Source organism: Thalassophryne amazonica, chromosome 18 (assembly GCF_902500255.1).
Source record: "Thalassophryne amazonica chromosome 18, fThaAma1.1, whole genome shotgun sequence".
In the NCBI taxonomy this organism is placed as follows: domain Eukaryota; kingdom Metazoa; phylum Chordata; class Actinopteri; order Batrachoidiformes; family Batrachoididae; genus Thalassophryne; species Thalassophryne amazonica.
Genome location: NC_047120.1, coordinates 39,048,678 through 39,072,291, shown reverse-complemented (window position 1 = coordinate 39,072,291; position 23,614 = coordinate 39,048,678). Strand labels below are relative to the sequence as shown.

General features: G+C 41.1%; 1 protein-coding gene and 1 non-coding gene across 3 annotated transcripts; one reads left to right on the top strand and one right to left on the bottom strand.

Moving 5' to 3' along the window:
- Positions 1-63: 63 nt before the first annotated feature.
- Positions 64-20,974, bottom strand: LOC117531354 (histone-lysine N-methyltransferase PRDM9-like). 2 transcript variants are annotated; one of them, XM_034194432.1, is made up of 7 exons: positions 20,956-20,974; positions 20,471-20,575; positions 20,252-20,344; positions 7,455-7,732; positions 4,495-4,562; positions 2,599-2,789; positions 64-2,503 (listed from the first exon to the last, which is right to left on the bottom strand). In XM_034194432.1, the coding sequence occupies exons 2-7, from the start codon at positions 20,562-20,564 to the stop codon at positions 414-416; spliced, it is 2,814 nt and encodes a 937-aa protein (XP_034050323.1). In that variant the 5' UTR covers positions 20,565-20,575; positions 20,956-20,974; the 3' UTR covers positions 64-413. The 2 variants fall into 2 exon arrangements, with proteins under 2 accessions (XP_034050323.1, XP_034050322.1); XM_034194431.1 differs by lacking the exon at positions 20,956-20,974 and having other exon boundaries at positions 20,471-20,882.
- A 483-nt stretch (positions 20,975-21,457) lies between these two features.
- On the top strand, positions 21,458-21,528 carry trnag-ccc. Its single transcript has one exon. It is a non-coding gene; the product is annotated as a tRNA-Gly (tRNA).
- The last annotated feature ends 2,086 nt before the right edge of the window (positions 21,529-23,614 follow it).

Genomic DNA, 23,614 nt, shown 5'->3' with positions numbered 1-23,614 from the left:
CAAGAAGGAAATGAGCTAATGGAATGTAAGTGGACAAAAGCAATGCCAACTGTTCAGCAGTTCATTTTAAACAAGTTGATCTGGAGTAGCAGAAAAAAAAAAAAACAAGATTAATGAATTAAAAACAGGCATGTTATGAGTATTTTCATAATAAGGCTTTTACAGTGCACATGCTTTGATTGTATGTTTTTGTGGAATAAATGGTCGACAGTGACGGCTGTTTGTTTTTAATTCAAAAACGGCTGTTAGCACACTATTTTGATCATTGCAGAAAAAAAACGGAGCAATAGGTTTATTATTTTTTTTACAATTTCAAATGGGCAGAAGGTGAAGTTTTACAGAACAAAACTGTACAAAACAAAATACTTTGCACTTAAAATATCTCAATAAGTGCAAATGGAAGAACATCCTGATTACGAGTGCATCTTCTGATGGTGGCTCCTGAGATGGTAGTTTCTGGAGAAGCTTTTCCCACACTGGGTGCATTTGAACAGCTTCTGTCCGAGGTGGAGCATCTGGTGAGCTTTGAGGCTCTGCGGGCGACTGAAGCTTTTGCCGCACTGCGGGCAGCTGTGCGGCCTCACGCCCGTGTGCTTCCTCTCGTGCCGTTTCAGATCTCCCGACTGGCGAAAGCTGTCCCCGCAGTGGGTGCACAGGTACGGTTTCTCCCCGGTGTGAGTCCTCATGTGCACGTTGAGCTGGCCGCTGTGCGAGAAGCTTTTGTTGCACTGAGGGCAGCTGTATGGCCTCTCACCTGTGTGAACACGCTGGTGCTGCTTCAGGCCGTAGTGACTTGTGAAGCCCTTCCCGCAGTTGGTGCATAAGTACACAATCTTCACCTGCTCCAAGCACGTGTGCATTTTGAGATTCTTGGCGCTGTTGCAGCTCTTCCCACAATGGGGGCACATGTACTGCTGAAGCTCTTCCTCCGGCAGCTCAAACAGGCTGTCGGACTTGGAGTGCGTCAGATACTCAACGGGGTGGTGCCTCTTGATGTGCTTAATGAGGTAGCTCTTCAGGGTGAAAGAAAATGGACAAAATGTACACGAGAAAAGCTCAGATGCACAATGATACTTTTCGCAAGTGTTGGTCTTCTGGTGCTGCTTCAGGTTGCTGGCCTTGGCGAACACCTTGCCACAGCGCTCACAGACAAAAGATTTTGCGTTGACGTGTACCATCAGCTCATGCCTCTTCAGAAAGCCCGTTTTACTAAACGTCGCCCCACACTGACCACACTTAAGCTGCTTCAAAGGACACTTGTGTGCTTTGAGTTCACCTGGGCTTCTGTACGTATGCTTGCAGCGGCTACAACTGTACCATTTGTATTTGGACTTAACATTTCTGGCAGATGTTCCTGGTTCGGCGCCGTCCTCCGATTGAGCGGCGCTGGTGCTTGACCTTTTTGGAGCCATGAGCTTAGTTATGGCAGAAATTTTAGATTTTGCAGTAAGACGTTGAGGCCTTTGAGGAGACTTTCGGGCTGATTTGCGTGTTTTGGCCTCTGAGTGTCGAGGGATGAAGTCTGGATCACCATCATCAGCAGGTACTGGATCCTCAGCAAGAGTCTCCTCTGAGTGTTGGTCACTCATGTGCTTGTCAAAGGCATCCACTGAGGAAAATATGATTGAACACTCGCCACAGCGAACAGCAAGTGTGCTGGTTGCTCCAACTTCCTGATCGGGGTTTCTGTCACTCTTTTGGCTCTCTTTTTGGTGACGTCGCAGGTGTCTAGCCAAGTCATGATGCTGGCCAAAGCCCTTCTGACACAGAGTGCAGACGTATGGCCGTACGTTTTGATGCACCACAGCCTTATGTTTTTTCAGGTATGCCTCATTTGTAAAGCTCTTACCACAGTCTGAGCAGTACTTTGACTTTGCATCCAACAGCTGTGATGTTTCAGAGTTTTGTTTCGAGGCATTCGCAGTTTCAATTTCACCTGCATCCAAATGCTCACTTACCGGAACATTAACTTCCTTTGTTTGAGGCAACTCCTCAGTTCCAGCAAGATTCAAAGCATCACAGAGTTCTGATTTGGACTGCACGCCCTCGGACTCCTCACTCAGGATTTTGTTTCGAGTTGCCACCATCTCTTTTATTTGAGCCTGTTTTTTGTGAACCAGTTGATGCCTGAGCAGACCAGAAGCCTGGCTAAAACTCCGCCTGCACTGTGTACAGCAGTACGGGCGCTTGTTTGAGTGAACGCAGTGCTTGTGCCTCTGAAGGTGAGGCATCTGCTTGAAACTCTTGCCACAGTCAGAGCAGGTATTGGACTCAATGCCATCTGAGGTCATTTCTGGAGCAGTAACTGCGGATTGATCTGCATCAGAATCTGGTGGCCAACTTTCAGGTTCTTCAGCAGCGGGCACAGAGTCATCTTTAGGTTGGACAGGAGTTGGACAGATGTGGAAGTACTCTGTGTGTCGCTGAAGGTAGGCTCGTGTGGTGAAGGACAGCTGACACTGGGAGCACAGAAAGCTCTGATCTGGTGCAGCTGGATTATTCTCTGCAAATCAAAATAGGTGGAATATTAGTGACATATTTTGGAACATAAGAGCACTTACAAAGAATTTTTTTGTGCACTGGACACAGCACTAGTACCTATTGAATGCATCTTCATAACCCAGATCTGATTCCAAGCATCACTAAGACGAGCCACCAATTTGCTGCTCGGCCACACCATGAGCTCATCTCCAGGGTGTATAGTGCGACAGCAATGATAAACAATGTTACCATTGTATTGGACTGCCAGCAAATTTTTCTCATCTTCATTGCGAGCACAATTCACATACCTGTGTAAGGAATTTTAAAAAATATATAAAATGTTGAAGCATAAAGTTTACTTCACAACCACGGTCATTAAAACACCATTTGCAATCAAGCCTCTGCATGCTTTACTAACTCGTCCAGGCCTTTGTCTCCTCTAGGCTTGACTATTGTAACACCCTGCTCTTTGGGATATCTGCTAAGGATCATCACAGGAGGCCCTGACGGAGCCAGCAGGGCCTCCTGTGATGATCCACTGAGGGAGGTGGTCCATATGTCCACACGCCTTGAGAAAGCAGGTTGATCAAATGGGAACGAGGCCAGTTACCCACAACTCTGCATTTCCAGTACAGCGTCAGCCTCACCTGGACACCAGCTCTTGTCCCTGTCCTCCATCTGCATCTGCAGGAGCTTCTGTAGCGCTGACTGGCCCTAGCATTGCCGGCAAACAGCACAAACGGAGGCCACATCACCAAAAAGCGAAAATGGAAGCCCCATAATTATCTAAAGAAGCTCGGATATTAAGCAGAGCCTGACTGTCATACACCCAACAAGCAGCAAGACCATCACATCCCAGCAAACAACAACTAACAACAAAATATACAACAGGCCAAACAAAAGCGCCATCTTGTTATTCCGAGATGCAAGCAGTATCTTGTGACGGAAATAACAGAATCTGAATTTTGATGGAAATCCGCCATATGATGGAAGACTAGCACCCATGTAAACTCAAGGGTGTTCTTTCCAACTCAAAGCTTCGTTCTAGCCAAGTTCACCTAAAAGAGTTCTAGATACCTTTGACAATATCTTGGATGCAACACTCATCACGCCTATTGATTATTTTGGCCATATTCCCTGGGGAAATTTTAATCTTCGTGCAGAAATAGCCAACGAAAACGGCTCAGAAATACAATGAAGTCTTTATTAGATCCATTCCAACTGGCTGAAATAGAGCTGTATTTGGGAAATTAACCAATGAAATTTCAAGTTTTGTATTTGTAAGATAGTAAAGCTTGTCTGGTTCCCTTTCACATGTAAATGGATTTTAATAAAAAATGAGCGAGAAGGCACCAGAACATCGGTCCATTTAAACAGTGGCACAGGTGAGAGCGCGCGAGAGCACACACTGCTACAGCTGGTGAACTATTCCTGTGCGCCTGCATGAATTTTTCACCATAGATTCACTGAATTTTAAGTATTAGCAGTAAATATATAAAAGACAATAGTAATTTGAACTGATAGTTCTAAGGAATGTTGAGATTTTAATGAGCAGCTATAACAAAAACAAACATCCTGAGCTTTACTCGTTCAGTGCTGGAAATTGTTAAATTCCACCTTCATAATAAGATCTACTTTCGACCTGAAAACTAAACTTTATTTGTAAAGACAAAACCCTCTTTCCTCTTATCAAAATAATTATTTATTGCAATTCATATCATCACTGCAATTACTGAACAATGACATCACATGTCAGATTTTCCTCATATCATGCAAGCGTACCGTGATATACTGCAGTCACCGTCCAAAAACTGAAACATTCCATGATACTAATTATAGGTTCTATCATCCACCCAGTGCACTGTAATTGTGTTAGGATGTTGTCATGGCACTTATTCTACATTTAGCTATTCTAAGCAGGATTCCTTAATGAGCAGTTAGTTTGTGTTTTTTTAATTATAATATATTATTATAATTATTTAATTCAAATATGTTACTGAACAAAAACGTTACCTCATCCAGTTTGAGTGTGATTCTCTCACACCATCAATGTACTTGTATTCATGATTTCCGTTGTAAATCTGTAGAAAGAGAGAACATCTTCAACACACCAACCATACAACCCCTGGCAAAAATTATGGAATCACCGGCCTCGGAGGATGTTCATTCAGTTGTTTAATTTTGTAGAAAAAAAGCAGATCACAGACATGACACAAAACTAAAATCATTTCAAATGGCAACTTTCTGGCTTTAAGAAACACTATAAAGCCGCGTTCACACCGGGCGCGATCAGACGCTACAAATTCGCGTGGGTCGCCAGGCGACGGACGCGCCTCCTTCGCCCGTTGTGTCGCTCTGCTTGTGTGGACTTTCACTGCGAAAATTCGCCCCGGTGCATCATCAAATAGGAGGAGCTTCCATTCTGCTCGCCGGCTCCGGTTGTCAGTCAAGCTAACATGACGGACCTTGATTACACGGAGCGAGTTGCTGTGGAAAGCTCCCAATACAGGGAGTATCATTATTTGCTGCAGGAGCTGTGTCTGGGTGACGGCCGCTTTCAGCGGTCCTTCCACCTCTGCGGGACCCAGTTTGAACTGTCCCGTTCGCGCACGCACATGTAAACAATAAAAAACGCCGCTGCTTGCTGCAGCTGGCTCTTCCCCCAAAAAACTGTCATAATTGTGTTTAGAAACCACTCACCATTTGTTTTATTATACATCTGTGTAGTTAATTAATAAAATATTCTCTACAGACGATTCGCTCGCTCGCACGTAAAAAAAAAAAAAAGCTCCGCTCCCGCTGCTGCAAGTAGGGCTGCTGCTCGCTCCAAAAACTCTGTCATAATTGTGTTTAGAAACCAGTCACCATTTGCTTTATTATACAGCTGTGTAGTTAATAAGTAAAATAATCTCCAGGACGATTCGCGCGCACGCACATAAAATAAAAATAAAAAGAAACTCCGCTCCCTGCTGCTGTGGTGCTGCTGTTCGCTCCAAAAACTGTCATGATTGTGAAATAAAGGACAAAAGAGACGTTAAGTCCTGCTCACAGGCTGCTACCAGATACAGGACATGTTCACATCTTCAGTCAAACTCCAGACATCTCCACGTCACTACATATTCAGTCCCTGATTGGTCATCGCGGCGCGACGAGATGAAAAAGTTAAGATTTTTGAACTTTGGGAGGAGGGCAACGCGACGTGACGGAATATCGTGCCACAAATGCGCAAAATGCTCAAAATCGCTTCACTCGCATCGCTTCACTCACGTCCATCACGTCGCGCTGCGCGGTTTGGCACCAAAACGCGCCCTTACATAGGGATTACATGGCAACCTGTGGCTGCAGTCGCTCGCGTCCGGTGTCAACGCAGCATAAGAAATCAGGAAAAAAAAAAAAAAAAAAATTGTGGCAGTCAGTAACGGTTACTTTTTTAGACCAAGAAGAGGGAAAAAAATATGGAATCACTCAATTCTGAGGAAAAAATTATGGAATCATGAAAAACAAAAGAACGCTCCAACACATCACTAGTATTTTGTTGCACCACCTCTGGCTTTTATAACAGCTTGCAGTCTCTGAGGCATGGACTTAATGAGTGACAAACAGTACTCTTCATTAATCTGGCTCCAACTTTCTTTGATTGCTGTTACCAGATCAGCTTTGCAGGTTGGAGCCTTGTCATGGACCATTTTCTTCAATTTCCACCAAAGATTTTCAATTGGATTAAGATCCGGACTATTTGCAGGACATGACATTGACCCTATGTGTCTTTTGCAAGGAATGTTTTCACAGTTTTTGCTCTATGGCAAGATGCATTATCGTCTTGAAAAATGATTTCATCATCCCCAAACATCCTTTCAATTGATGGGATAAGAAAAGTGTCCAAAATATCAACGTAAACTTGTGCATTTATTGATGATGTAATGACAGCCATCACCCCAGTGCCTTTACCTGACATGCAGCTCCATATCATCAATGACTGTGGAAATTTACATGTTCTCTTCAGGCAGTCATCTTTATAAATCTCACTAGAACAGCACCAAACAAAAGTTCCAGCATCATCACCTTGCCCAATGCAGATTTGAGATTCATCACTGAATATGACTTTCATCCAGTCATCCACAGTCCACGATTGCTTTTCCTTAGCCCATTGTAACCTTGTTTTTTTCTGTTTAGGTGTTAATGATGGCCTTCGTTTAGCTTTTCTGTATGTAAATCCCATTTTCTTTAGGCGGTTTCTTACAGTTCGGTCACAGACGTTGACTCCAGTTTCCTCCCATTCGTTCCTCATTTGTTTTGTTGTGCATTTTTGAGACATATTGCTTTAAGTTTTCTGTCTTGACGCTTTGATGTCTTCCTTGGTCTACCAGTATGTTTGCCTTTAACAAACTTCTCATGTTTGTATTTGGTCCAGAGTTTAGACACAGCTGACTGAACAACCAACATCTTTTGCAACATTGCATGATGATTTACCCTCTTAAGAGTTTGATAATCCTCTCCTTTGTTTCAATTGACATCTCTCGTGTTGGAGTCATGATACATGTCAGTCCACTTGGTGCAACAGCTCTCCAAGGTGTGATCACTCCTTTTTAGACACAGACTAACGAGCAGATCTGATTTGGGTGTTAGTTTTGGGGATGAAAATTTACAGGGTGATTCCATAATTTATTCCTCAGAATTAAGTGAGTCCATATTTTTTCCCCTCTGCTTGGTTTAAAAAGTAACCGTTACTGACTGCCACAATTATTTTTCCTGATTTCTTAGTGTTTCTTAAAGCCAGAAAGTTGCCATTTGAAATGACTTTAGTTTTGTGTCATGTCTGTGATCTGCTTTTTTCTACAAAATTAAACAACTGAATGAACATCCTCCGAGGCCGGTGATTCCATAATTATTGCCAGGGGTTGTACTTTACAAAATCTCCAAAGCTGACATGCAACGTTATTTAAATGATTTTTGTGTAACATATTCAAACTCACCTCCCATGAGAAGAAACTTGTAACAGCATTCTGCTTTGTCGTCAACTCTCCCTCATATGGTCCAAAATGCATTCCAGGACACAGTTTGGCTCCATGATTTATGACCCCGACTCCTGCACTGGGAATACTAGACCTGCCGATCATCAGGCCATTGGGTAAAGTGAGGAGGGCCCGCTGGGGCACGCCCATAGTCGTGGGAAAATCAAGAATAAAACATGGGCCTTTAATCGGTGTGAGATCACTCTGGTCTCGGAAAAGAGTCAGGCACTCCTCACAATCTAGAAAATGTGGAAAGTCATAAAACGTGCAAATTAACAATTACTTAACACATACTTACAGTAACAGGTACTCAATGGCCAAATAATAATGCATCACTTGACAAACTCCAAATTTCAATTACGCCTAAAATATTGCATATAAATTGACATGTAAAGTCCATATTCCATGTCATTTAGTATGATACACCTGGTTTGGTTATGTACTACGGTGCCTGTAACCTCAGGTCTGAAACGTACAGCAAGCATTGTGGTGGTGAGTCTACACATACTTAATATAGCTATTTGGATTTTTAAGTTATGTAACGCATTCTATGTCAAGTGCTTTCAGGCAGGTGCTGTTGGGCACATAGTTAAAAACAACAAAACAAAAAACACCCACCCACATGTGTAGACGCACAGAATAAAAGTCAAATTGAACGCACACTGCAAACTGTCACAGGAGATAGAGCATGAAAAAGATTGATTTTAAAAACATAAATAATGTGGACAGACCGAGCAGAGACACAGCTGAAACGCTGCCTGGTGTATAACTGCACACATACGCAATGTTGCATACAATGTGCGTGTCAGACATGACAAAATTAGACAAAAGATACCAAAAGATATTTTGGTAAAAACTGGTACAATTAGAGTTCTGCTTTTAAACAAATGGGGATATCAAACCAAATGACCGTTGCTGCTGATAGACCAGAAGTAATTATCCATGTATGGCAAACTAAACTTTGTTGATCATTTCCACCTCGTCATTAAACCAAATTTTATCTTTAAGCTCCACTTATGTACTCCGATTATGAAACAGCCCAACTGTCATATCGGCAAAAAAACACTACACATTGAATAAATGCCTAAAGATCTCACCAGTAGATCTTTGCAGTTATGGTTAGAGGTTTTCATACACATCACAGACATGAATGTCATGTCAATATTGGACTATCATTATTCTTTTTCTGGGGTAGAATAGTTGTCCAACATACATCTTTAACAAAAACATCACCACAGAAAAAAAAAATCATTTACTACACATTAAGCATGTACTGTGGATTTTCTGAAATTAAGACTGGGTCAAAGTTAAAGAGCAGGGGTGGGCAACATAGGCCAAGACAGTGCAGGTTTTCCTTGCAACTAATCACTTCAGCAGGTGGGTTTGATGAGCTTCTCCCCTGAACATAAACAACTGGGCCCGTATGCACGAAGCAGCCTAAGGCTAAAAATAGCGCCTAGTGCCGTTCTAAGAAAAATCTTAATTTCTCGAATTCTTAGACATTTCTTAGAATTTTCCCTTGGTAAGATGAAAGTTGTCCGCAAAGCACCTTAAGTCTTAAGAGAGCTCCTAAGGTGACAAACTGGTAACAGTAGTGAGGAGGACTTTTAAGAAGCCTAAGAGTGTCTTAAGCAGACAAGCTGGTGGAAAAGAGAGGAAGGAGAGATATTCTCCATATGTAGGATGACAGTGATTCAGTAACACGTTACCAGCTTGATCTACGTAATTATTTTATGTCAATACTAGCTGGGGTACCCAGTGCTGGCCTTGGGCAGTTGTTTTGATTTAAAACAACTGCCCAACATTTGTTTTTGTAATGCTGATGTCTTGTTTTGTAATGCTGATGTCTTATATAATAGTTAAATGGGCTAAGGTTTGTCCAGCAGAACTATAAGAGGTGGACTCCCCAAACTAAGTGGAAACACTTGGTTAAAAGACAAACATTTGAAGTCCTTCATGCAGACTTTGTTTTGCAATCAAATTTATAACAAAATTACACACAAAAGGTAGGTAACAGTAAATGTAAATATCAATGAATAAATATTGAGGTAGTGGTGTATTTCACTGTTTTTACATTGCAATTTTACAAACATAAAAATGAATTATTCAGACAGGAAGGCAAACTAGGTTGTACAGGACAGTCGGGTGCTTAACAATTGCGAACAAAGTAGCTGAAGGAAGGGATTAAATAAACAGAGATGGCCAACACATATACAGGGCTGGAAATTTGAATCTGCCTGGTCATACCCACAGCCGGCTATTTTGAGGTAATTTTCAGTTCAACTTAAAAAAAAAAAAAAAAAAAAAGGTATCAGTTTGTTCCCCATGTCATGAGGATTCAGAATATATACAGTTTTTAGGGCTACATATTATAGTTTGGGAGTTTATCCTGGACAAACAGAAGTGGCAGCATGAAAAGCACATGGTACAGCACTGTATGGTCTTACATAAATGGCTATTTTGGGGTAATTTTCAGTTCAACTTTAAAAAAAAAAAAAAATGGTACCAGTTTGTTTCCCATGTCATGAGGATTCAGAATATATATAGTTTTTAGGGCTACATATTATAGTTTGGGAGTATACTGGACATGGTACAATACTGTACGGTCTTATATAACTGGCTATTTTGGGAGTAATTTTCAGTTCAGCTTTTTAAAAAAATGGTACCAGTTTGTTCCCCATGTCATAAGGATTCAGAATATATATAGTTTTTAGGGCTACATATATAGACTGTGGTCCCAGCTCTCTTCAGCTCATTGACCAGGTCCTCCTGCGTAGTTCTGGGCTTTTTCAGAATAGCCTTAACCCACAAGGAGAGATCTTGTATGGAGCCCAGACCGAGGAAGACTGACAGACGTGTTTCTTCCACTTTTTTTTTTAGATTCTGTCTCTCACAGTTGAAGTGCACCTACTATAAAAATTACAGAGCTCTCCATTCTTTATAGGTTGGAAAACTTGCAAAATCAACAGTGGATCAAATAATTATTTGCGTCACTGCATGTGATAGTTGATTTCAGAATGCCGATACTAACTCATGAAACTGACAGTGTCTAAATTTGTTAATTAAGTGCCATAACTCTGCCAAAATGTGTCAGTTTTGTACAATATTAAAATGTGTGTATTACCAAGCTATAACAAGGACGTGTACCAAGTTTCACAAAATTCCTCCTAAAATGTGAGGGGAGTTGATTTCAGAATGCTCATACCCTTTTTGTGACAGACGGACAGATGGACAGAAATTGCCACACCCTAATACCCCTTCGGCCCAGCCGGGGATAAAAATGTTTCTTTGGCAGCACTCACTGCCAAAGAAACATTTGGGGAACATTTGAAAATATGGTTGACCGAAACAAACTGTCATTAAACTTAAGACAGGGATGAATAAAAATCAGAAAATCCAAAGACCTCAGCAGTTCCAACTATTGCATGTAGAGTAGATTAAACAATGAAGGAGAACATCAGCATTCTTAAAATAAGGCCTCAACCTATTAGCTTGAATGTTGACCCTTTGACATAACTGTGTATTCCAAAAGGGACAGTGACACCAAAACACATACCAATGCTTTGGAACAGCCTTTCCACAGTGCTGACCCTCAACTCTGTAACAAGTGGTCTGGACTATGCTTCAAGTCAGATGTGTGCCAAGAAACCAAACAAATTTATCTGACTTTAACAAGGCTGCCAAGGCAGCGGTGGGGGGCCAAGCAGTTAAATGCACTTGTTTCCCATGGAGAAGGTTCCAGTTCAAGATGTTACCATTTTCTATGTATGTAGAGTTGGTGCCAGGAAGTGTATCCGGTATAAACGTGTCAAATCAACATGTAGAGTCTGTTTTCTGAAGAGAAGCTGAAGGGACTTATTAACAAGCTTGCCAGAAGAGTGGTCACATGTCCAACTAGAATTAAGCCTTAAACTACTTGATGGCTACCAGAAAGCATATGGTCAATGGGAAACTCCCAACGTGACATCCCACTAAATAAGGTGTCACGTATAGACAGTTTGATCATGTTTTTGACTTCAGAAAACACAAAATAAATTTTAACAGCAGCATGGGGGCGGGGGAGAGACAGACAACCGACACAAATATTTGAACTGTACTGCAGGGACGAGACTGTAAATGGCCGGGATGGTTTTCCTCTCACAACTGTCTGTTTATGCTGTCCTACATAATTGACAAAACCAAAAGGGAAACTGAAATAATCCCCTATTCATTCTCTACGTTATTCATTTTATCTCTCATACCACACGGTGCCGTTGTCCTACAACAATTGCCCACAATTTAAAAAAAAAAAATGCACAAAAAAAGGATGAACAGCTTGCCCCCCTAACAAGCTAGCCTATAAAGTTGCAGACCCAGCAACTGGCTGGCTTATGGGTCATTCCATATTAAAAGACAAGGCTTCCAGTTTCATGGTCTCAGAATGCTCTGTTTTTTTATATTTTGTGGCATCAATTTTATTTTTTCAGAATGTACACTCAACAAAAATATAAACGCAACACTTTTTTTTTGCTCCCATTTTGTATGAGATGAACTCAAAGATCTAAAACTTTTCCACATACACAATATCACCATTTCCCTCAAATATTGTTCACAAACCAGTCTAAATCTGTGATAGTGAGCACTTCTCCTTTGCTGAGATAATCCATCCCACCTCACAGGTGTGCCATATCAAGATGCTGATGAGACACCATGATTAGTGCACAGGTGTGCCTTAGTCTGTCCACAATAAAAGGCCACTCTGAAAGGTGCAGTTTTGTTTTATTAGGGGGGATACCAGTCAGTATCTGGTGTGACAACCATTTGCCTCATGGAGTGCAACACATCTCCTTCGCATAGAGTTGATCAGGTTGTCAATTGTGGCCTGTGGAATGTTGGTCCACCTCCTCTTCATGGCTGTGCGAAGTTGCTGGATATTGGCAGGAACTGGTACACGCTGTCGTATACGCCAGTCCAGAGCATCCCAAACATGCTAAATGGGTGACATGTCCGGTGAGTATGCCGGCCATGCAAGAACTGGGACCATTTTCAGCTTCCAAGAATTGTGTACAGATCCTTGGAACATGGGGCCGTGCATTATCCTGCTGCAACATGAGGTGATGTTCTGGATGTATGGCACAACAATGGCCTCAGGATCTCGTCACGGTATCTCTGTGCATTCAAAATGCCATCAATAACCGCACCTGTGTTCTTCGTCCATAACAGAACGCCTGCCCATACCATAACCCCACCGCCACCATGGGCCACTCGATCCACAACATTGACATCATAAAACCACTCACCCACACGACGCCACACACAGCTGTCTGCCATCTGCCCTGGACAGTGTGAACCGGATTCAGTCGTGAAAATAACACCTCTCCAACGTGCCAAACACCATCGAATGTGAGCATTTGCCCATTCAAGTCGTTACGACGACGAACTGGAGTCAGGTCGAGACCCTGATGAAGGACGACGAGCATGCAGATGAGCTTCCCTGAGACAGTTTTCTGACAGTTTGTGCAGAATTCTTTGGTTATGCAAACCGTTGTTTCAGCAGCTGTCCGAGTGGCTGGTCTCAGACGATCTTGGAGGTGACATGCTGGATATGGAGGTCCTGGGCTAGTGTGGTTACACGTGGTCTGCGGTTGTGAGGCGGTTGGATGTACTGCCAAATTCTCCTGAAACGCCTTTGGAGACGGCTTATGGTAGAGAAATGAACATTCAATACACGGCAACAGCCTCTGGTTGACATTCCTGCGGTCAGCATGCCACTTGCACGCATCCCCCTCAAATCTTGCGACATCTGTGCATTGTGCTGTGTGATAAACTGCACCTTTCAGAGTGGCCTTTTATTGTGGACAGTCTAAGGCACACCTGTGCACTAATCATGGTGTCTAATCAGCATCTTGATATGGCACACCTGTGGGTGGGATGGATTATCTCAGCAAAGGAGAAGTGCTCATTATCACAGATTTAAACTGGTTTGTGAACAATAATTTGAGGGAAATGGTGATATTGTGTATGTGGAAAAAGTTTTAGATCTTTGAGTTCATCTCATACAAAATGAGAGCAAAAACCAAAAGTGTTTGCATTATATTTTTGTTGAGTGTATTAATGCTGTCTTAAACTCTCAGAAAAAAATGATTTTTTACAAACATTAACCCTCCACTGGGCCACACAGGATCAGGGTGAAAAATTGAAATTTGAACGGTACTGAAGCAAAATCAGCCGAATATAGGCGTCATTTTCTTACATACCTTGAAGATAGTGCTTTTTGCTTTTAGTTTTCTGGAAAGTACATGCCAGGGGCTTCCAAAGGAAGTGAACTCCAGACTATATCACACTTTTGCATATATTCTAATGTACAGTAATATGTACATAAATGTACACAATACACAGGTTTGCAAAACTGTTAAACCATACCCATGCCTCCCTCGGAATGTCCTCTTGTCAGGCACTTTCCCACATTTGATAGTCTGTGACGGCAATTGAAAATGTTGCTTCATTTTAAATGGCAAAGGCCTTGTAACATAACCAAATTAACCCCTTATAACCGACCAAAGCTCATCACTGCAGAGATACATCAAGAGTAGTATTCCAGAATATCCTGTAGGTCTTTAATTTACCACTAGGGTGGCATTCTAAATAACTAAGTTCAAAATAGGTGGCACTGTAGTCTAATAAGCACATGTTCTTTAAACAATGGCTGAAACTTCAGGATCCTACACTCTTCAACCCTGCCTGAGTGGTGTTGTAACGAATTCAATCAGAATGAGTGTCATAAACGTAATACTCCAGGTAAGCTCAGCAAAGCATCATCCTAATAATGTCTTTTCTAAAAATGGTAATGATAATCAAATAAGTAGGCCTGCACATTTCTCTATCTGCTGCTCAGGATGACCTATATACAGCTGGTTTTCTTAGGTATGTATATACATGTGCAGTGCTGGTACAGGCAAAAATGTTGGGTTAGCTTAAGCCAGGGTAATGAGGCTTCAACTGTTACTGACAGAAAGGCTCTAATGTTGCCTACCAATATGTTTAATGCACTGACATGCAGTGGTTTGTGTAGCAATTCACACACACAAAATACAATGTACTTAAAAAATTGCTACCTAAAAGCATGACAAATGGTTAGTGAAAATAGTTGTTTTGCTACACAGAAAATTTTAATGACTCGTTCGAAAACCATGGAAGTGCTTTACATGTTCCTTTTTTTTTTGCTATGTAAACTGATTAGTTGCTATGGTAACTGATTTTTGTTACACATCAGCCAAATGTGCTATGACTACAACTGGTAGAAAGGGGGTAAAACTCAGACTTTGTGTTGCTAAAGAAACATCCCAGAAGAAGAAAGAGTGATTCTTCTTGCCAGAGCAATGCCAGAACTAGACCCACACCTAGAAGACCCAGATGCCACCATTTGCCTGCATCACAAGAAAGTTTTCTTGGAGAAATACTGTTTTAATTTTAACAAGAAGGGTTGTGCTGACCCTTTCAAACAACACAGAAAAGGCTGTACCACAAATTTAAAAGAGCTGTCTGTGGCTTAAATACAGAAACTTTCTGAAATCCAAAAGGTCAAATTTCACTTTGGTGTGACGCTCTGTTGGCGTTGTCGTGAAAAGCTACATGATGGTGGCAATGATACTTGTACATTTCTGACTCATGACGGGGAAGAAGAGCAAGACATGTTTGTTGACCGTGATGAACTAAATGAAAGCATTCAGTCATTAGGCATGTCTCCATTGAAGCGTCTGTTGGAAAAAGGGATTAATTCCTATGGAAAGCGGAAAATCGAAGAATGGTGATAAACTAACCACTCATCACTTTATTGCTAAGAATCAGGGGGCTTTTCTGGAAAAGCTAAAAACTAACGTGGGGGAAGATGAATGCATCATTCTGCTTGACTTTGCTGAGAATACTCATTTGTAGTACAGAATGCAGCACAGGGTTACCACTGGGATAATTCCCAAGCAACCCTGCATCCCTTTACTGTGACCTACAAAATGAATGATTCCCTGCATTGTCGAAGCATATGTGTATCAGCAATCACTTGCAACACGACAATTGCAGTTCATTATTTCCTCACTCAGGTTGTGCCCCTGATCAAAACAGGTATCCCAACAACTTTAAGCAAAGCATATTACTTCAGCGATGGGGCAGCCTCCCAATATAAAAATTTCAAGAACTTTTGCAACCTTCTCCATCACAAGGAAGACTTTGGCATGGAAGCAGAATGGCATTTTTTTGCCACTTCTCATGGAAAGAGTCCTTGCGATGGAATAGGGGGCACAATCAAGCGGGAGGCAGCCAGGCACAGTACAAAAGCAATTGCTTCGGGTCATATTCTTACTCCCCATGACTTATTTGAGTGGGCTCACGCAAATATCAAAGGGGTTGAGACAATTTTTGTTGAGAGTGAGGATGTTCAGAAGCACTCAAAGCAGCAGCTGAAGAGATTTGAGGGGGCTAAGAAAGTTCTGGGTACCAGGGATAACCACTGTTCAGTGTAACTAGGAATGGTACCATTCTCGTCAAACGTTTGTCAGGTGAAGAGGAGGTCGGATTTGAGTGCGGTACCCCTATACCTGAGCCTCTAAAACTGGCAGACTGTATCCCTGGTCATTTGTGGCCTGCTTGTATGATGGCCATTGGTGGTTGGCAAATCATTGAGCAATCTCAAGAGAATGACGATGTCAAAGTTTCATTTATGCACCCAAATGGACCAGCCTCAAATTTCCACTGGCCTCGTAGGGTGGAGGAATGCTGGGTACCTTTGACTCGCATTCTCTTGATGGATGCTCCAGACACCACTGGACTTGGAAGGAACTATGTTTTATCTAGTCAAGAAGCTTCCAGAGTGCAGGCATGGTTTGACAGCCTGAGGTTGGCAACAGAGTAGAAGTCAATATTTACAGAGTAGCCTGGCAAAATTGTGGGCTTTTTTGTCCAGAACCAGAGGTACAAGGGTTGATTGTGAATAACAGAATGCATTAGGATGTTAACATAATTAGTTAGTTCAAGGTTAACATATTTTATATTTTAAAAAATGAAAAAGAGCTGTTGTACATGTATTATTAATGCATTTTAGATAACTAGCACCATAACTCCTATGTATTGTGTACATTTATGTACATACGACTGTACATTAAAATATATGCAAAAAGTGGGATCTACCCTGAAAGAGGGCATTAATTCTATGTGTAGGGGTGTTTGTTTTATATCAGTGGGGTAATTTTTCTAGCAGCACATATCAAGAGCTTTTAGATACAAAGTTTTTGAAAATCAGAAGATACCCACATGGTGAAAAAGGGGTCCAAAAGTTCCCCACCCGGCAACCAAGGCTGAAAAGGGTTAACATTGCTCTGAAATAAATAATAGCATCAGTCTGGAGTTCACTTCCTTTGGAAGCCCCTGGCATGTGCTTTCCAGAAAACTAAAAGCAAAAGCACTATCTTCAATGGTATGTGAGAAAATTGAGCCTATTTCGGCTGATGTTAGTACCGTTCAAATTTCAATTTTCACCTGATCCTGTGTGGCCAGTGGAGGGTTAATGTTTGTAAAAATCATTTTTTCTGAGAGTTTAAGACAGAGTTAATACATTCTGAAAAAAAATCAATTGATATCTTGTTTAGTTTTGAGTTAGAGCCTCTTAAAAATGCTTACAAACCAATAACAAAGGTTAACGTTGCCACGCCCCTTTTTCAACAGCATATAAAATTGGAATGGTGGCGATATTTAACTGGAACTCAGTGCAATCTTCATCTTACACCTCATACCACAAAATATAAAAAAACAGAGCAATTCTGAGACCATAAAACTGGAAGATGTTCTCAATTTGGCTCTTCATATGGAATGACCCTTATAAAGTGCAGATCTGGCAACCTGCCTGAAAATGACAGAAAAGGAGGATAGCCAGGGGGAGTATTTCCCCTGACAGCCAAGCTGGATCAAAACCTGTCATCTGGTGGTGACTGGTCTTTTGCTGTTTGTAAGTGGCAGGGCGCACAGCACTTCAAGGGCTCGTTTCTGTACTTGGACCAAGAGCAGGAGGCCTACTCCAGCTGCTACTCGCAGGACAGCGTGTTGCCATCTTCACTTGATGCAACATAATTTCCAATGCGCGCTCTCAAGAGGGTGTGGGGTGTCTCCTAATATAATGGTAGTGGAAGCACAGCTTAAAATTAACTAAAAATAGATGACAAAATTTTATGCCTACTCAAACATGGCAATTTTAGTTACCTAGGCCACCAGTATGTCCTTAAAATCCGACCTCACATGAACAAATGCCAATGAAATGAGCTTAAACTGGGACATGTAGTCAAATTCCTTTAACAAAAAAATAATATATAGGCGGCACTAGTGTTGCTTTCCATAGCGGTGTCACCGACCAACCCCCCCAAATAAATAAATCTGTCCCGCTGCCTTCACATGCATGCATCATTTCGGAGCATTAGCATTGTCATTTCGAAGCATCAGCTGCGATCCACCGATTACCACCTCATTTTGCTTAAAACTGCACTCCAGTCATCTATCTCAGCAATAGATATCTGAAGCTTTTGTACAACAATCATTTCCACATAAATTAAGCATTATTTAGTAATAAAAGATGGTGGACCGATCAGAGTGCAGCACAGCAGACGTCTCACGGCTGCTGCGCCTACGTCATTTTGGTGCGTCAGTAGTGACTGAGGCGATTATCGCTCATTTCTGCTTAAAACTGACTTAGCATGATCTAAGAGGTTTTACTTTGTCATCTGAAGGTTAATAATCACTATTCCCTTTAGGATGGGTACTGATAAGTTTTAGCGATAGATGCCATTATCGATTCTGCTTATCGACCCGATTCCTTATCGATACCTCTTGTGAATTTGTACTAAGTAGGCTTTACAGGTTTCTATGTATTTCATTGAGTCTTAAAGTAAAAAATATGAAATAAATATGAAATTGGTCACTGTATCCTTGATCTCTGGACATAAATAAAAATAAACAAAACGGTGTTTCGCTTTGAAGTTATTACTTCCGAATGGACTCTATCATTCTAACTTGACTCGGCAGAGAGCCGCGCAACGTTTGGAGCTGTGTGAACAGAACGGAGGATGATTCTCGTTTCTTTCTCGCAATGAGACAGGAGTCCGTTAGTAACTTTAATCCGCACAAAAGTGACTCACGATTCATATTCAGGGATGAAGTGGTGAAAAAAACAAAAAAAACAACAAAAAAAGTTGAAACCCAAATTACCCCCCAACACCACGTGCACGAAAATGTCTGAATTCTAGAAGCTCTGAAATGCAATCTGGGATATTCCAGGACAAACTGCAGTGAGTACCAGCATCATTTGGGGGAGATACCCCCCCCCCCCCCCCCAATTTCCTTATTCAAATTCATTCCAGTAGTATTCTGCTCTTACTAGGATGCAGCAGTTTTCTGGCTTGGCAGATAGTTCTGGAGGAAATCACTGAAGAAATTAACACATTGAAAATATGGTTTGACCGAAACAAACTGTCATTAAACTTAAATAAGACACGGATGAAATGGAGGTGTAAGAGTCACTAGGTGTTCACAGGAAACACATTTATTTCTGTATGTATTTATTTATGTATGTTCATTGTTAGTTGGTTTTATATTTTCTGTTTTTATTCAGGTTCTTTTTGTCTCTTTCTCTAAAATTGTATATAATCATTAGATTAGTTATTATTACTATTATTGTTGTGCTTGCTATTATTATTAATATATAAACAAAAATAAATTTAAAAATGTTACAATTTGTAATACATTTGACTCTTTTACGACAACAAACGCTTGACAGCTGCAACTGCTTAATGCTAATTTTAACATTGAAAATGCCATAGACATGCTAACATGTTAGCATCGGTCCCGTTTTTAAGTTATAAAATACATCTATCAACTGTTTCAGAAGACCATAACAGGTCGGTTTAACATAAAAAAGCTAAATAATACTCACAAGCATATGCTCTTTAGGGTTTTAGCGAGGGAAAGCGAAAGAAAAAAATTAACCAACGAAGCAATGATCGAAGCACTGCTTCGATTGGTTCAAGGTCCAAAGCAAAGCTGCGCTGCAGAAAAGTTGATTACAGACCCGCTGCAGGGTCTGTAATCAATGTAGAGAAATGATCATTTTCCTGACAAACACCCCCAAAAACAACGGCCACTCTAAAGGACTGATAAGAGAATCGTTAAGTAAAATGTTATTGATGTCAGTGGATCGAATCATTTCTTGATACCTGAAAGGAACCGGTTCTCGATACCCATCCCTAATTCCCTTTGATCACTTTGGGTGTAGAGAGTCAGTCTCAGATGTGCTGCGGTCCCAAATGACGCATGCGCAGTGAAAGCAGGGGGGACCAATTTTTAGGGGGAACTGTTTGGTCTGCGACACGGGCAATCAATTCGCCCTACTGAAGTTTCATATCCTGCAAAGTCTCAGAGAGGTGACTTTCACTGCAAGCTCTATATTATTATAATGGTTTAACAGCAAAACCATAATACTACTACTACTATATATTATAATGGTTTAACAGCAAACCAATACTACTACTACTACTACTAATAATACGTACTATTTAATGGTTCAACGGCAACAGAAAAACCTCAAAAAAAAAGTATGAGCAAGTGTCTATGGATCAGTCACAGACAGAACAGGATAAAGCTTTGCAATATTCCTTAAACAGAAAAATGCATTCTTACTAATCTTTCAAACATCAAAACCATAACAGTTTGGACGTTTTCAAGGTGGACAGGTGAGTAATACTTACAAAAACCACCATCAGCGTCTGGGGTTTCTTCCTGCTCATTAGTGTCCATCTCCTTTTGGACTGTCATTTCTGCTGGTTCAACTATCACAACCACTGCAGGAACAAACACACTACTTCAGAAAGGTGCAAAAGATTAAAAAAAAAAAAGACCACCTGTCTCTTGCTTTATTATCTATGTAACTCTACTCTGAGATGAGAACTTTAATTAATAACTCGTACCTTCAGTGGGGTTAACATGGGACAATTCGTCTTCTATAATGACAACCTCCTGGATTGGCTCGTCCCACCTCTCTGTGCTGTTCCTGTGCGACATGATTGCGGCCTCTGTGGAATGTCATAATAATAATAATAAAAACAAGTATCAAACGATGCTTTCAGGATAGCTCCTACATTACGTGGCCAACGCTAACTTCGACAGGTAGCTAACGTTAGCAAGCTAGGTCTGTGCTGGCATTATCACGGTATTTAATAGCTTCTGTTAAAATAAAAAACACACAACAAACGCCGATTTCAGATATAACTATAGTCTCTGTGGGATTAAAAAAAAAACCCAGCAGCGACATAAAGCAGCTGTGTCCAACTTATTTAGTCAGCATTATTCTTAGCAGTTAGCCGCTAACGTTACGCCGACATTAAAACACCGCAGAATATACCCATTACAGGATTACTATCAGAGTTTATAGCAAGCGAAAAAAGCAGTTTACTTTTCTCAGGTCACAAACAAATACGGGTGTAAACTACGTCAGGTGTTAAGGATGTCGAACAACATAACTAACTAACTATTCACAACTATCCCCGGAAGTAAAATTTACTAATGAAGGCGCCGTCTCCGGTTTGAGCGGGAAGCATTTTTTTTCATTCAACCAAGAACTTTATTGTAACAATAAAATGGAACAATGGAACAAAATAATGTAACAATAATGCGTCACAAAACAAGAACCAGCAACATAAAAATCACGAGAAATAACAAGAATAATAATAATAATCTTCATAAATGTATACTGCTACTGTCTGAAGTCACGGAGCAACAATTTTACTACTCCCCTTGTTCATGAAGCGTTTCGAGTGAATATCGAACGCTTTGTCATCAAGGTAACTTTAATTGTACTTAAACCAATGCGACCTTTGGTCAATAAAAAAACATGCAATAATAACACTTACGATCGCTCCTTATAAAAGGGCAAATTGAAGACTTAAATTTCAGTTGCGCCGCTGGTGTAGTGGTATCATGCAAGATTCCCATTCTTGCGACCCGGGTTCGATTCCCGGGCGGCGCAATATTTTTGTTTGTTGTTGCGTGTTTTATGTACATATCAGTCTTTTGAAGCCTACTAAAAATAACATGAGATTTGTGCAGATGTTTCCATTCACTCACTGACCTTCAATCGCTTATTGCAATTAAGGGTCAGGGGGGCTGGATCCTATCCCAGCAGAAAAATATGTCACAGGGTCACATATAGACAGACAGACAAACACATTTACATCTGCACACACTAAACAATTTGAAGTTTCCAATTCGCCTACCCTGCATGTCTTTGGATGTAGGAGGAAGCCGGAGCACCAAGAGGGAACTCACGCAAATACGGGGAGAACATGCAAACTCCACACAGAAAGCCCACATGTGGGAATCGATCCCATCACCTTCTTGCTGTGAGGCAACAGTGCTAACCACTAAGCCACCCAAAAGCTTCTTTGTATTAGAAACCATCTACATGCAAACTCCACACAGAAAGGCCACAGGTGGGAATCGATCCCATAACCTTCTTGCTGCGAGGCAACAGTGCTAACCACTAAGTCACCCCAAAAGTTTCCAAGTATTAGAAACCATCTACAACAATTTGGTGTGACATTGTGGACTTTACATAGTGCAGCAGCAGTCCCACTTAGGTTAAGTCTCTCCATTTTAGTCAGATTTTTTTTTCGCTTTGTAACAATGACTTGCAACACATGTTGACTAACTCATAGGAGAAAAATCTTGGCTAGATTTTTAGACGTTTTGGGGTTCATATGTTCCGTTGGGACAAAAATTATTTCAATCAGTGAATTATTTGTTTTGAGCTTTAACAAGATGCAGAACACAAAAGCTAACTGACTAATTATGTGTGGTTGTATGAATCATTTCCACACAGAGCTAAACTTGTGAACATTCACAAAATGTAAAAAAAAAAAAAAAAAACTTTTAAGGCAACAATTACAGACTTAGCTAATTACCTTAGCCTAGCTGTCCTCCCCTGTTGCTGCTGGTCACTGAGTCATTACAGGTGTTGGACGGAACCAGCCCCACCTCAGCAATTCACTTGTCCCTAGTGAAAGCTTGACCGCAAAACATAAAAAAAAAAAAAAAAAAAAAAATACACCCTAGGTGGTAAATTTCTGGAGTCCTTCTTTAACCAATGTGCATCTAGTTAAACAGCAAAAAATTCTATTTCAATTTCAATTTATTTTCATTTATATAGCGCCAAATCACAACAGAGTTGCCTCAAAATGCTTCACACAGGTAGGGTCTAACCTTACCAATGCCCAGACCAACAGTGGTAAGGAAAAACTCCCTCTGAGGAAGAAACCTCAAGCAGACCAGACTCAAAGGGGTGACCCTCTGCTTGGGCCATGCTACAAACATAAATTACAGAAAAATTCACAGAACAATTCACGGATGAATATACAAGAAATGCTATTGGCGCACAGGACAGGAGGATCGCCAACACAAATACAACTCCCATCTCTGGATGGAGCTGCACCTTAAACAGAGAGAAAAAACAGAATCAGGCATCAGAAAGACAAAAAATACTGTATAATTTGTCAGCATTAAACAACAAGAAAAACAGAAGAATACTAAGGTGATCGCCAGCCACTAGCCCTAAACTTCACTAAAAGACCCAGAATTTAGGTAAAGTTGAGGCCGCAGCCCGCTCCAATTACTAATAAATGAATTAAAAGAGTAAAAAGCGTAAAACAAAACTGTACCAGTATGCTAGCCATATGAAAGGGAAAATAAGTGCGTCTTAAGTCTGGACTTGAAAATCTCCACAGAATCTGACTGTTTTATTGATGCAGGGAGACCATTCCACAGAACAGGGGCACGACAAGAGAAAGGTCTGTGACACGCAGATTTCTTATTCATCTTAGGGACACAAAGTAGTCCTGCACCCTGAGACCGTAAAGCCCAGGCTGGTACGTAAGGTTTAATTAGGTCAGCTAAGTAGGGAGGTGCCAGTCCATGAATAATTTTATAGGTTAGCAGCAGAACCTTAAAATCTGATCTCACTGGGACAGGAAGCCAGTGAAGGGATGCCAAAATGGGTGTAATGTGGTCGACCTTTCTGCTTCGTATCAAAAGTCTGGCTGCAGCATTTTGAACCAATT

Coding starts and splice junctions, on each gene's coding strand:
- LOC117531354 (XM_034194432.1), bottom strand. CDS start 20,564: ATGTCGCACAGGAACAGCACAGAGAGGTGGGACGAGCCAATCCAGGAG. Junction 7,733..20,251: donor AGACGCTGATGGTGGTTTTT/GTAAGTATTACT, acceptor CACATTTTCTAG/ATTGTGAGGAGTGCCTGACT. Junction 2,504..2,598: donor TATGAAGATGCATTCAATAG/GTACTAGTGCTG, acceptor TTTGATTTGCAG/AGAATAATCCAGCTGCACCA.